The sequence below is a fragment of the Denticeps clupeoides genome, chromosome 5, assembly GCF_900700375.1.
Source record: "Denticeps clupeoides chromosome 5, fDenClu1.1, whole genome shotgun sequence".
Taxonomy (NCBI): Eukaryota; Metazoa; Chordata; class Actinopteri; order Clupeiformes; family Denticipitidae; genus Denticeps; species Denticeps clupeoides.
The window spans coordinates 14,945,505-14,960,932 of record NC_041711.1 but is presented as its reverse complement, the minus strand read 5'-3'; the positions used below and the strand labels follow the sequence as shown (position 1 = coordinate 14,960,932).

Genomic DNA, 15,428 nt, shown 5'->3' with positions numbered 1-15,428 from the left:
CTTCTCATTTTCAGGATGGAGGCAGTTCTGAATGCCAATGGGCAGGTCTTGCACCTCTGCAGTGGTTCCACCGGTTCCACCGAAAGCAGAATTAAGTCGAATGCCCACCAAAGGCTGCCTCTGTTGAGCACGAGGGATACAGGAGTGAAGGGTGGGTCCAGCACGGGTCAGCTTGCCAGTCAGTTTGTTTCAATGAAGATATTTATTACAAAAAGAAATGCCTGTGTCTACAAAAAGACATCCTTGCGAATGGGGACAACGTGAAAAAATAATTTGTAATTAGGTGCTGAGTTTCAGCGAGCCGGGAGCAGAGTGGCTGCTCACCCACAGCAGAGGGATTAGAACCGGAGCTGGAAATGGCTTCTCCCATTTAATCTTCCCTCGCTGTCAGAGAGAAAATACGTCCCGGGAGAGAGAGCTGCTGCTATAAGGCTTACATTAAGGCCTGTGATGACATTCGGGCCCTTGTGTTTATAGTCAGATGCGCACATACACAACTGCGTGTGCATCGGCACTCAAGTATGCACCAAACGTGTGTGTGTGTCTGTGTGTGTGTACAAATTCAGAACAAACAGTTTTCTTGCTAGATGAACAGGTGCAGACAGAGATGTTAAGGCCTCGTATCACAGCCGGCTACAAGCAAAGATTATTTTAAGGCAACGCCGTAGTTGTAGCATCTGCTGACATGCTCATTATGTGAATTTGAGGACACTGCTGTTAAGGCTGTCATCAGTAGACTCCTTCACTGTTCAGCAGGTCACCATGAAGGGAAAAGTGCCACAGATAATCGCAAGCAATGTTGTGTTTCGGGGATGGTGGGCTTAGTGCTCCTGAAGTAACACTCTTAAACAGATGCATGAGAGATGCCCTTATTAATAAAAAAAGAAACGGCAGTCAGCGTGTTCAGGCAAATTCCTAAGAAGTGACCATCTGCTGTAGCCCCTTCTCACACTTTTTTTTTGCTCTCTGCAACACAATCCACATGTGCAAGCGTCACCAGAGGCTTTGTCCTGGCCAACGTGCGGCCGCAGCCCGTATGTCACTACACTGCTTTAACCACAGAGTGTTTTTTCAGCCACACAGAGATGAACGAATCAGGACTGGCATGCTCTGAAGAGACCGTCGCAGTGACGGAAACTGGAGCAGAAACACTATGCAGTAGCTGAAAAAGAAACAACTTTTAAAATAATTTAAAAAAAAAAGTAGTAGGACTAGTTATAGTGTCGTACCACAACTTTTGTCACCTGGATGGTGGCAGGTGTGGGGCGGGTACGGAGTACCGCAGTACCACTCACACCTGCCGCTGTTTACCGCACACCTGACTACCTGTTGGGACAATGGGGAGGATGGCCAGGTGTGTTCCTGCTCACCTTTGAGGCTGTGAAACGTGATTAAGCTCTCACCCGCCAATTAAGGCAGTACAGATTCACATCACACACATCGAGGGCTATTTCAGGGGGGCTATACAATCATTAGTGTTCCAACTTGAATGCTTAAATTAAAGCATTGTGGTGTTGGTAGTGGGTGTGGTCACGTTTGTTGAAGGGGTATTAGGAGTGTAGAGAAGGAAGGCAAATACCAGGGCATGTGACGTATGGACAGGAGTGGCTTTACGTTTTCCCGATTGAGGATGTTGGGTGTGTGAGAGCTGTCAATCCCTTAAAAAAAAAAACATTTTCCAGGCAGCAGAAATAATTATACAACAACATAAAGGGCTGGGTGGGTTGTTAGTTCATCCTTTCTAGATCTCTAGAAAGTAACTAGTCCTTCCTTTTTTCCATAAGTGAACACTTCTCATCTATTATTGCACAGAAGGAACCAGGCCATTAAAATATGTTCTAAAAAAAGGACACTTTTCCATACAGTTTTGAATGCACATGCATGGCGGACAGAGGGGTATTCAGTTTACTGCACTTAGCACAATAACTTCTTTTCATGTTCAATCTTTATATAATAATTACAGCATTCTACTTTACATATTTATTTTGCCGGAGGTTAGCCTTGGGCTAATGATTTGAAGAGTGAGAGAAACACACCGCAGTGAGCGGAGCATCTTGGGAGTTGGGCAGTAAAGGCACCTGAAAGATCAGGGAAAGGTCGAGCAGCAAGACGCATCTGCCTGATGTCCAGGTGCCAGCCAGATTGGCGGTCTGGAACCAGTTCACCTGATTATCTGGATCACTCTCAGCTGCCGCTCATTTCGCACGAGTGATCAGGACCCTTGGTGGCAGTGGTGGCCTAGCGGATAAGGACACAGACCCATAATCAGAATAATGCCAGTTCGAAACCCAAACTACCAAGGTGGTTTGGATTGACACTCCCCTGTCAATCTTTATGAATGCATTACTGCTCTGTGTTCATCTTTAATTTGTACATGTTTTAGGTCATCATGCCATATTTATGTTTCCTTATTAAAGTCACTTTGGAGTTAAAAAAATGCTGTGCACTTGTGTCTGCACCCCTCACCCATGTGCCATGAAAATCTGTCAGCTTTATAATGTTGCCTGTGAATTGTCTGTGTGTCTGTATACACATTTTGGGTTTAAGGTCAGGTCTGGGTTTTAGATTTGCAAATATCCGTAATGGATTCGGTTTCCTGTTCCTGGATATGGTTTGGCCTTAGTAATCTGCGGGTTAAATACTCACACTTGTCACCATGACACATGCCAGGAATATCTGATAATGAGCATTTGAAATCCACACAGGACCCAAATCCATCAGCACCAGCGTGAACATATATTGGACCAAAAGGTTCCAACAACGGTTTGTACCTCGAGACCATTACTAAAAATTTTTTCCCTCTTGTTCATTGTCCTTCTTACCAAAGCATGTAGTAAGGCTGTAATGAATGTTGAATCAAAAAGAAGAGCTCAGCTATGTGGGGCGGGCGAGGAGGAGCCATCGCTTTAACAGGACGCTCATAAAACACGGCTGCTGGCACGGTAGGGGGTGGGGGGCACTAGCGTAGTGCACTTAACAGAAGAGAGATGGGCTTAAGTGTGTCCCAGGGTGGATCTGGCCTGGGGGGAGGGTGAAGGGCCAGACAAAAACCTGGACTCAGCTCCGCTGGGCCGGACTGATTTGCTTGTGTAATTAATGAGAGAGACGCGTTTAAAAAGCCTGTCATTTCGCCCTGCCTGCCTAATGATATCTATATATAACTATATTACAGTGGGTATGCCCAGCGATGAGGGTGCATTAGACATCGTCCCCGATGGCGGCACTGCCCCTTAAATCTTGTGACAGCACCCCCCAGAGATGGCACTCATTTATTTAAAAAGGCAGCGGTAGCCTGGAAAGTGCCAGCTCATCACAATACTATGACACAGATCAAACCAACAGACAGCAGGTCTGGGAGAAGGGAAAAACAGCTTGGCAGTTTCTGTACTTTTTTCGTAAAAAAAAAAAAAAAAAAAAAAAAAAAATCACATAACCCAACTTACGAGTGCTGCGCTCTCTCCATCGTACAGTGAGAGCTCCCCAACTTGAGCTGACTCCAGCAAACTCACGAGAACTTCCATGTGACAAGAAGCTGCCCTGCTGACAGCTGGTTCCGTACAGATGCGTGGATTGATGTCAGCATCACTTCAGCTATAATAACGGTTAGATTTGGAAAAAAAAAAAATGCAATCTAACATATGCAATGAATATGTTATTCATTGAAGGATAGAAAGAGACATATCCAATACCATCAGAGCAAAGCAGCTCCAGTTGTCAGTTTTGGTGCAAAGCTCTGTTACTGGCTATTTTACAATTTCAGTGTTCCCCGCGCTTCACCAGAAGACTTGCGTTCTAAATGCCTTGGGGTTGTACTTGTACAACATGTACAGGAGTGTTCGCTAAAGTCACACTCACTGGTTCTCCAATCAGAAGGCTTTAATAAAAGTGCTGATAATCTGCATGCTGGTGTTGGTAGTGAGCATGGTCACTGACACCCTGTCTAGAAGGGGTATAAGGAAAATATAGAAAACAAAAGGAAACAGAGGCGAAATTGGAGGAGAAGGAAGCTGCTTTTCACCTGGGTGTGTGATGTATTTACAGGAGGGGGGTAATGTAATCCAGAAATAGAAATTAGGCTGTGTAAAAGCTGTCATTAATATCTATAACCCATCTTCTGCTCATCAGAAACAATTACACAGCAAAAAAGTTCCTTTCCTACAGCAGTCCTTTCTAGTTTTTATCTGGTTGTTTCTTTAAATCCAAAAAACATAAATTCAGTGACACTGGTGAACACAAACCATATCTATAGTGCATCCAGAAAGTATTCACAGTTTATCTCAGAATTATACGCACATAATGACAATGTGAAAAAAAGTTCACTTGAGGTTGAAGTGAAAGTGAAGTGATTGTCATTGTGAAACACTGCAGCACAGCACACGGTGACACAGCGAAATGTGTCCTCTGCTTTTAACCATCACCCTTAGTGAGCAGTGGGCAGCCATGACAGGCGCCCGGGGAGCCGTGTGTGGGGACGGTGGCGCCTCAGTAGCACCTCAGTGGCAACCTTCTGATTACAGGACCACTTCCTTAACCGCTAGGCCACCACAAAAACTGAACAAAAAATTAGAAAGCGCTTGTAAATATGAATTCACTGCCTTTGCTCAATACTTTATTGATGCACCTTGATAGCAGCAATTACAGCCTCAACTATTTATGAATACAATGCCACTAGCTTGCTACACCTATCCTTGGCCAGTTTGGCCCTTTGCAGCACCTTTCAAGCGCCATCAGGTTGAATGGAAAGCGTTGGTGCAGCCATTTTAAGATCTCTCCAGAGATGTTCAATCAGATTCAAGTCTGAACTCTGGCTGGGCCGCTCAAGGACATTCACAGTTGTCCTGAAGCCACTTTGATATCTTGGGTGAGTGCTTAGGGTCGTTGTCCTGCTAAAAGATGAATCATTGCCCCAGTCTGAGTTCAACAGTGCTCTGGAGCAGGTTTGCTGAGGTCATCTTTCCCTCTATCCTGACTAGTCTCCCAGATCCTGCAGCTGAAAAACATCCCGACAGCATGATGCTGCCACCACCATGCTTCACTGTAGGGATGGTATTGGCCTGGTGATGAGCAGTGCCTGGTTTCTGCCAAATGTGATACTTGGTATTTACACCAAAGACCAGAGAATTTTGTTTCTCATGGTTTTGAGAGTTCTTCAGGTTCAAACTCCAGGCAGTGTTGAAGCGAGCATTGGTGAGGCAAAGCCTTCCATTTCATGACCCACTCTTGCTCTGTCAGATGTACAACCACACACACATGCATGCAAGCCCCCAGAGGCCATCAGTAATGCGTTTATGAAAATGAGTGGTTCTGCACATGACAAATCACTGCAATTGATCACAAGGCAATCCATCATGTTTAAGGGCCCTTCCACTGAGAAGCAGTCCACTCAAGTCTCAAAGCACCAGACAAGAATCCTGCTTAGCCCACTTGTCTTTCTTTTTCCCTCATAGACTCCTGTCCCAAGCATCCTTCAATCTCTCTCATTCGTCCTCACCGGCATCCTCGCAGCAATAAAACAAGAAATAAAAGTATCAAGAATTAATAATAAACGCAATTCTAGGTCGGATTCAAGGGCAGCGTGCGCTTCTCATTATTATGTTTGACTCTGTTGCCATGACAACTGGGGGTTGACTGACGGGTCGAAAAAAGTTCAGCAGGGACTCTGCGTGTGTGTTCCATGCTCCGCGTGGACACAGAGGGGCCCAGTAGCACTTTTTTTAATGACTGTGTGATTTGATGCTAATGCCACTGCTGTTCTCCACCAGAGAGGTTTAACGGAGTCACCGACACTATGCACTGTGCAGTGATGAAACTGACAGAAAGAAAAGCCCTTGGCCCACACACGCATACAAGCAATGTACTAACACACACACACACACACACACACCGACTTCATCCAAATTATGCATCCAGCTGCCAAAGGCTGCCTTCCCTTGATGAATCACTGCTGAATATACAAAATCAGCTAAAGCACTGTGGGGAGATCTATAGAGAGAGAGAGAAAATAATAATAAAAAGTTGACATTAAATATTGATCTTTATGTGGGCGCGGCTTTGTTGTCCTTTTTGTTGGTAGCTTGCATCGCCTTCCTACCTCCACCGAGGGCCACCTAAGCAGCAGTGGCTGCACAGATTCTGGTAACAAGCTTGAGAGCAAGTCAGGCAGAGTGATGGAATCTCTCCGGTCCACTTTAAAACTGACCCCCAAAAATGTCCTCGCAGACTCCCACATCCACCCCAAGCAGAATTTCTCAGCATGTGCTGGCCACACCGGTCAAGCCTAATTACACAAAAACAATTAAAAGAGTAATTATGCCTGCCCATCCTTTATATGGTAATGAGACGACGTGCAAAGAGGCCAGGAATGACCCCCATAATGGCAGCTGCGATTCGGTGCCACCGGCTGATGCTAATGAGGAAAGTGGGTATTAAACAGGGAAGCTAATGCTATCTTAGCATTAGCTAGGGTTGCCACATCTCATGCAGAAAAATAACAGATAGCGGTGCCATGTGATGCAGCTGTGGTAAATCATAGCTTAAGCCATAGTCTCTAGAAAGTTTTACCTTTAAAATAGTTTTACCTTAAAATGGGGGAAAGTGGTGGCCAAAGGAAAGGAAATGGACACGTAATCAGAAGGTTGCCAGGTTGCATCCCAAACTGCAAGGGTGCCACTGAGCAAAGCACTGTCCCCACAGACTGCTCACCGGGCACCTGTCATGGCTGCCCACTGCTCAACAAGGGTGATGGTTAAAAGCAGAGGACACATTTCATTGTGTCACCGTGTGCTGTGCTGCAGTGTTTCACAATGACAATCACTACACTTTCATTATTTGAAAAACTTTATTATCATCAGACAAGTGAATAAAAACCTGTTTAAGTTTTTAATGAAATTAGTGCTGACGGTCACTTTATATTCAAACTGTCAGGTCAACGTGTGCCTCAAAAAACATTTGCTGACTAACTTTTCCCTAATTCTTTTGAACCACAGATTTGATTGTACCTGTACATTGTGCCTGTACCTGTTCTCCATCCTCTGCTTCTGATTGGCTCAGATTCTGCAGGTCTTACATTAGCGCCTTAGACCCTAATTAATCAACGAGGAATTGACAACTGTCACTAAACATAAGACTGAATAATAAATCAGAGACAATCAACAAGATTCACAAGGAGGACTTTAAACCAACTTGAAGGTGGGTGAGATCCAATCCTGCAAATTAAAGAAACCAAATGACGTCGGCTGACCTTTAATCAAGCCAGTTGATTCATGAAAGTGAATAAATACACAATATGCCTTTTTCAGATAAGATGAGTCTGCCCTTTCATGTGGCATTACATATTTTATGACATTTGCAGTTTAGTGTTTTCTGAGACGACAATCAGGAACAGGATGTTTGCAGTCCCTACCTCGTGGGCCAGTGAATAGACGATTCAGCGTGATTAATGAGAAACGATGGGGTTATAGTCTCCTCAAGACAACGGTCAGGGATGTGACTCAGAGAGCTGCTTCACACCTTTTCAAATATAAACACATTACAGTCATCAAGTCAAATAAAAGTTGCTTCTGGGGCCAGGGCTATTACCACAGTTAGAAGAGTGGCCATTTTAATTATGTTTTAGTTTTATCTTGGGGGTTTTAATATACAAAATCACAGCGGTGTACTGTTGTAAAAGTCCCAAAATGAATTGTTGCCTACTGTGTTGCCTTTTAACAGAGCATGATGCAGGACGAGCTTGTTAAGTTTAAGGCATCTGAGAGACGACTGAATTGAAACTGACATCTCATTCTGGCTAAATGACAAATGTGGAAAGGGAAGAGGCATAGAACCAGTGGGTGGACAGATCTACAGTTTTCATGCAGGAGGGATGCCAAACGGCAGCGCAGTGCTAGCAATGTGTGCGTGGAGATTGCATGCTCTCCCCATTGTGATGTGGGTTTCCCCCGGGTTCTCTAATTTCCTCCCAGCACCCAAAGGCATGCTCGCTTGGTGAACTGGTGACTAAAATGTCTGTAGGTGTAGGTGTGTGAGTGAGTGGTGTGTATGTGTGCTCTACGGTGTGCTGGCAGAGCACAGTTCACAGTCCGTCCTTGTGAAAAAGACGCTGGCAATATACCACTTCCCCAAACTCTCAGTTCGCAGTCAGAGTTCCAACACAGTGGGTGCAGAGGTCCGGTAATGAGACTCCTGTTAGATTACGGCGTGGCGCGACAGTGGCAGGGAGCATTTCCATTAATGCGGAATATTAATAAGACTAATCTAGTTGTTTTGCAAACAGCAGTGCTGGATAAGCGTGGCATAATCTGTGGCTGCAGATTAGGCCATGGGGCTTCTGCTCTCTCATCAGCGGCTTCTTAAAGCAGGCAAGTGATAAACATCCATATTTGGTTACTGCTATGAAGGACAAAAAACAGGCATGTCCTTGTTAACCACGTGTGATTCTTTTACGTTGTTCAGGCTCATGAAAGTCCACGTTTTTTTTTGTTTTTTTTTGTTTTTTTTTTAAATGTGTAAATGTTGCCTTGCCAAACGAGTTTTATCTGTGCCAGGAATGCATATGCTGAAATTTAGTCCGCCGAAACGGCTATTAAACTCGACGGGAGAAACTAATCTAACTGGCTTTGACAGTCATCACTGGATACGATCCCCCACTGTTAATGTCAGTGGTGGCTCTTTGTTTTATGGTGGCCGGCTACATTTGAATAATCTACCTGCCATCAGGTCCTTTAATTGGCAGGTTCATTTAAAAAATACATCAAGGCAGAAAATCCCCATTACACAATTCCCCAAAATGCTGGAGATTACGAACAAATGTTTACTGCCTCGCCTAATCATCTCAATATAATTACTTGTCATGAACACAGGGCAATCTGCATGTGGTGCGGCACAAGGGGGATGCTTGCAATCCTGGGAGGCGCATGATTGATTGCTGAAATTGGCCTTCCACAAAATCTAATAAGTGTAATAAGTAGTAATCAGACAGCAAAGAATTGAAAAAAAGTTATTTTGACCTCCGACCTGTATCTGCAAGTGCATTGCAATTAACATGCCTGCAACGTCCACCCCAATGCTCGTATCCCAGCAACCCTTCTTTCCCTTGCAATACATTAGGCATACGTTAAATGCACGTGTAAAGATGGAACACGAATAGCAACTTTTTCAGCGAGATAAGGAATGAAAGAGATGCCGTAGAAGCGGCAGGCCTTTGGAGTGGTGAGAGTGAAAGTGAAGTGATTGTTATTGTGATACATGCCACAGCACATGGTGCACACAACGAAATGTGTCCTTAGTGAGCAGTGGGCAGCCATGACAGGTGCCCTGGGAGCATCCATATTTGGTTACTGCGGGGACGGTGCTTTGCGCAGTGGCACCTTGGCGGATCGGGATTCGAACTGGCAACCTTCTGATTATGGGGCAGCTTCATTAACCATTAGACCACCACTGCTAGGCCACCACTGTAGTTACCCCTCCCTGTCTGAGCAAAAATGGAGAGCTGCAAAGGACACCCCCCCCCATGCTAGTTGTGCAGGTCGCTGGGGTTAACGGAGTACTGCTAGCATAGGATGGATTCATCAGATCAGGCAGACAGAGAGCGAGGGAAATGAGCTGACCCCCCCGCCGGCAGAATCAATCCCGTCTTAGAGTCTCTCCATAAGGACCTGGGCCGGTCGTGTGCTTTAACAGTGGGAATTAACTATTCACCAGCCTCCATAGTTTAGGTGGCTGTGTTGCCTGAGAAATAGCCCAATTAGGACGAGTGAAGAGAATAAAAGCGAAAAGTCGAGCTCGGGCTTCAGCTGTCGGCTCCTGTCTATCGATTATATGTACTCACAAAGGCTGGGACATTAGCTGGATGTTGATACGTACGTGACACACTTTAAGCAGGCCGATGTATCAATCCTCCAAGGAGCCGTGGCGACAAGTAGCTTTAATGCTTTGTCTCTCGGATTTCTGACACAATGTTGTTTTTAAAGTTCAGGTTTAAATATTTCAGCAGTCTTTGTTAAGAACTGCTGTAGTGGCTTAGAGGATATCTGCCGCTTAGCAATTAAATCAGTCACCGCTGAGAGAAAGTGCCTATGCCACGGGGCCCGCAATCGGTTTAGCGTATTCCTTTATTGCTCTTGTGCATTTCTCACAACAGAAATTAGATTCTGCTCGCATTTCTTCAGCATTCAGCAATGAACATTCACATTTCTCATCTTATGTGCAAAAACAATAGAAAATGCTAAAGCACATGATGCAAAACTCTTATAATGTGTCTCAATGTGTGAACACCTTTCTGATCTGATAGCCACAACGAGCAAAGTTGTGTTTTCATCAGTAATTCAGTTACAGTTTATTTGGTTTTAGCTTATCTTACAAAAAAAAAAGTCCTGAGCAAGTTATTCAAGACATTTTATGAATTTCTCTTTTTAAAAGTAGGAATATTGCTTTACATATTACTAGGAATGCCATAATGTTTTAATAACTGAGATTAATGTAAAACATTCAATTCATTGCAAAAATCTGTAATTGAATAGTTAAAATTTTTACAGCGTGCAGGAAGAAATTAGTTATGCAGCTAGTTTCCCATTTTATTGGAACAATTAACCTTGTAGAATGAATCACTGAATCAAACTGCATTACATAATAAATTGCAGACAGTATAAAAAGTTTCTGTGTACAAGCACTTCGTTTTTAGGTGCATTTCTCACACTGAAGTGTTTAGATATTGTTATATTGTTGTAGAATTGTTTTTCTAGTCTTGCCCCATGTGATTAACATTTTGAGCGTTTTAGACCATTCCTCGCCCTGTGAACTGCTTTCATTGTCTTGAGTTCAGAGAAACTAATTTCTGTTGTGAGAAACGTGACAATGAAGCAGAGAAATAACGAAGAAGGTTTTCTTTCTAAATATGAAAAAAAAAAAGCTGTTAGAATCCTCTTGAAATGAATTATTATTTGTTTGAAGTTCCTCGATCTGCAGTCACTCATGTGACAAACAATTGCTAACTGGTTCTAAGTAATGAATAGGAAGCCATAACATCTGTGGCAATTACGATCTGAAAGAGAGCTTCTCGAAATGAAGGAGCTTCCCATGCTGCCAGCGTTTCTGACGAGATGCCTACTGTGAGACTCTCATTGCCTCAACAAATCAGGATATGTGTAATGCTAACAGCCTGGAGATGGTCTCATTTCGACATTGTGTAGATTTTGTCAAAGCACGCAGCCAAAAAAAACCACAGTGCGTTGAGAGATCTGGTTTTCATTTGATTACCGCGTCCCATCAACGAAACCGTCAGAGGAGCGCCTTGCAATTCAGGAAAAAGCAGACAACGTTGCAAGAGTTCCACTTACCAGTCACAGAGAGTTCTGTCGTTCTTCGCACCACAAAGTTCCCAAACTGTATTTCGCATGTGTAATTTCCAATGTCGTCTTCCCGCACTTCCCGTATCGATAGGATGTCTTTTTTCCTGATGATGCTTTGTCTCCACTGCTTGGGCTTGCATTCCTTCAGAAAGACAGAATACAATCTGAAACCTCTCACAAAACAACTTTATTCATTTCTACTACAAATTACTATATGCAAATTACTTTTCTAGGGCTGGATGATTATATGATAGAGGTTTATTTACCAATGGGCATATTTATTCAATCACATATGCCAGAAATCTGTGCAACAACTGCCAGTCAGAGTGTACCTTTTCCTACACCATTTCTGTTGTGACCGTATGCATTGTGTCTTGTTAATTCTTGATGGTGGGTGTGTTGAGACAACCAAGCTTTGTTCCTCGCATGTGACATGTTGAATTGTTTAAAATGACAGACCCACAATGCGGTTTGGCAGTGCAAGACATCTTGGCAAGTTCTTTATTAAAGGAAACTGCTTTCTCATCAATTGTGTGGCAATAGATTGTTAATGGCCGATGAGGTACAAAATTAACTAACCACCCCTCACATACACTTTTCAACCCCCTACCATCCGGAAAAAGGTACCAAAGGTACACTCACACACACAAACACAGACACACACTACCTCTGTTATATTGGTTATATATAAAACATATTTGTTTATTGTTTGATTATCTATCTGTAATATCAAGTACTAATGCACTGTTCCATTTTGTTACATGTAGCACCAGGTTCCGGAGAAACGCTATTTCATTTCACTATGTACTGTCTAACATGTATATAGCTGAAATGACAATAAATTTAACAGAAATATAATGTTGAAAAGGCATGTTACAATGTTTACAGTATTTTACTGCTTCAAAAATGTATAAGATTTGGCTTTAAATGCTTATAAAACTTGTATCTTTAGATTTTAGTCCAGGTGCTTTGAAATGGCAAAATATAGGAAAATATATCATGATCATATTTGCCATATCGCCCAGGCCTACTTGAGGACACATCTTTATTTGTCATGCGTGATGGAATGCACCAGGCAGCAACAGAGGCTGTAATGCAGAAATTCTGTCTCCTCCTTCCACCAGCTCCCTCCTGGCACCAGAAGCGGAACACGGCAGGCTGGCCTCCACCTGTGCTCACGGAGGACTGAATTCAATCAAACCCACTCTGGAGCGGCGCAAATAACTGCAGGTTCCTGGGCCCGAGTCATTATCTGTCTTTTAATTCAATTCGCACAGAAACTGCAGAAGCGCTGCGGATATCTAACGCGACGCTCATCTACTTTTGATGAATTGGCCAGGGTTTCCCATCGCCTACCTTTCTGTCTGCAGTTTCATGTGGGATGAACTTAGATAAGTTTGCAAGGAGGACACATCGCCTGAGGACCCCCCGGGTAGCTGGGAGAACCCCCCCACCCCCATGGTGCATAGAGCTCTTTGCTTCATACCTTTTTGCTCTATGAAAAATGAACAACATTATCTAAATATATGCTTTCGGTGAGCTGAGATGACCTTAGGCAGAGTCATTAAAAAATGAGCAGTTTAGCGCCCTGTTCCGAACAGGTAAGCATTTATTTATGAGTTCCACACCACACATGCGCTGTAGTTTCCATCCGATTCATTTATCCGCCGCTGGCTGCAGGGACTTAGGACCACAACTCCTCTCCAGTGAATACGGTCACAAATAATTAGTATAATATAAACTAAAACTAATCTGTTCAGGAAATAAAAAAGAAAAAATATTAACATTGCCTTCTACTTTGTATCAGACACAGTATCGAGCGAAATGTCGCACTGCAAGGAGAGACAAAGGCCCAAAATGGCTCCCTTTAATTCAGCAGTGTGGGTGCCAAAAGAGAGCGCGGTGATTTACAGATTCTGTCAGCTGAATGAGAATGAGCTCCGCCAGTGATCTTGGGAAGTAATGGAGATCCTGCTGCCCTCTCCCCACATGTTTGCATAGCCCTTGGGGCTGGAACTGGGAACAGATTCAGACTGTCTTGCCATTAGAAGCAAATGCAACTTAAGAGCGAAGACTCTAATTTGGGATACAGAAGGCTTAGGTTCTTACACTGTTAGTTACAGGATTGCTCAGAGGTAATGATTTTAGGTTAATGGTTTTAGGTGCTAATGCACACTCTACACAGGTAACCTCAGTGAAGTTTTCTTTTGTTAAAATGTACTTTCTTCTTCTGTATGATCCAGTCATGTCATGGATCATACAGAAATAAATAAATACATAAATATACACACACATGTACATACATACATATATGTACTCATGCAGATAAAACTTTTCACTTTCACACCAACAGATCATGAACATGCACTGAAGTTCACTACGTATGGCTTACCTTGTACCAGACTATGTCTGGTTCCTTCCCAGGCTGAACATAGTCCTCTATGTCCGGACAGATGATCTCTTTGCTTTTACTCAATTCCGCCTTCTCAAAATACTTCATTTTGGAATTGTAGCAAGCATCCGTGTCATTCTCAGCCACTGTGAGTGACATGGAAACTTTCATACAATATGTGGAATTCCTGGAGGAAGTAGAAGAAAAAAAACAGCCATGAGTTTGTTGTCAATGATATGTCATGAGATAAAATGAGGAAAGATTATATGTTATAAAGATTCAAGTATTTATGAAACAAAGGCAAGAGTCTAATTTCTTGGGTTATATATAATGCCACTTTCAGCAGCTTTAACAACGCTGAGTGCTTTTAACACCATGATTGAATTTATTGGGAAACAATTCCCCGAACAGAAATGTGAGTAAAAACAAACGTTGCAGTGTGCCAGCTCAGGCTGCTGACGCATCATGGCAGTGATGTAATACAGTATGTCCAAAAGAGATTACGCAGCAAACAGCTGTAAAATACAGTACCGGGACCATGGGGCCAAGCGAGCTGGAGATTTTTATTTGGGGGTTACTACGTGTGCGGTTTAGTCCAGTTGATTTGTCATTCATTTGGGCATATGCAAATGAAGTACACTAACAAGGAAGATGGAAGGAGAGATGTATTGTTTCAGTCCTTTTGAAATGGTCAATTTGTCCATTTGTGGTGAGAATTATGTTCTGGCATAATCAAGCTAGGCATCATTTTACATTAAGTGGTTCTTCAATTGTGGTCAGCTTGAACAGGATCGGAGGATCACTGAACCCAAATGAACTGGGCATGCTGTTGTTGTAGTTAAACCTTTCAAGTAAAATAGTGCAGAAATATGGAATAGTGTGAAAGCATGACTCACCCTATGCCTCTGATGACACATCTGACCAGTATGTGATGTGAACATTCTCATGGTTTGGATGTGAAAAAAATTCTAACCTCACAAACTCAACTGATTTGGAAAAGTGCAAACTAAAAAATGCTGTAGGATGCACTTGTTTATTTATTTGTACCAATTGCACAGTTATCTTGCTGAAAGCAACACAAAGGCAAAACACAATAGCCGCAGATATGCTGAAGCCAGGCGCCTCTGATAGCAGGAAATAATATCAGCCAGGCATCCAGAGCTGCAATCAACATCCTGTTTAAATTCGGCTTGCATTTCTGATATCAAATATGCCTTTCACGCCAGGTGATGGCAAGCTACAGTTGGAAACTGACAGTCATCCAGCATCACCATAAAAAAAAAACACAATAGCCCTTCTCCCTTGACCAGGTGGCACTTCACCGGACCAGTGCAAATGCATGCTGAGCTGTGTTGTGTTGTGTTTGCTCATCCATTTAAGCATAAATAAGAATGATGTGGAAGAGATGAACCTGGCCATTGTGATTTTGTCTGCGGAGGCAGGAGGAAAACAGGGAATGGGGGAATGGAAACTCTGGAATGGAGGTGGGGGGGCTAATGCAGGCCGGCAGCGCAGAGAATCAACAGCAGTGAAGATTGATTGAGCCTTTTGTTTTCATACATTATGCAGATACAGTGCAAGCTAGCAGAAAATGATGTGCCAGGATTGATGTTGTGAGAGTGGTGGTAACCGACGTGGGGGGAAAAAGGATGGTAACGGAATGCTCATTGTCTTTGGATACGACGAGGAGG

At 43.3% G+C, this 15,428-nt stretch overlaps 1 protein-coding gene across 4 annotated transcripts in view; it reads right to left on the bottom strand.

Annotated features, from left to right (window-relative positions):
- The window catches only part of il1rapl1b (interleukin 1 receptor accessory protein-like 1b), a 219,463-nt gene that overhangs the window by 98,012 nt on the left and 106,023 nt on the right, over nt 1-15,428 (bottom strand). For all 4 annotated transcript variants that reach the window (XM_028979445.1, XM_028979443.1, XM_028979446.1 and 1 more), the window contains exons 4-5: nt 13,738-13,924; nt 11,334-11,487 (exon numbers count right to left, since the gene is read on the bottom strand). In XM_028979445.1, the coding sequence (XP_028835278.1) occupies nt 11,334-11,487; nt 13,738-13,924 (341 nt within the window). The remainder of the gene's footprint in view (nt 1-11,333; nt 11,488-13,737; nt 13,925-15,428) is intronic.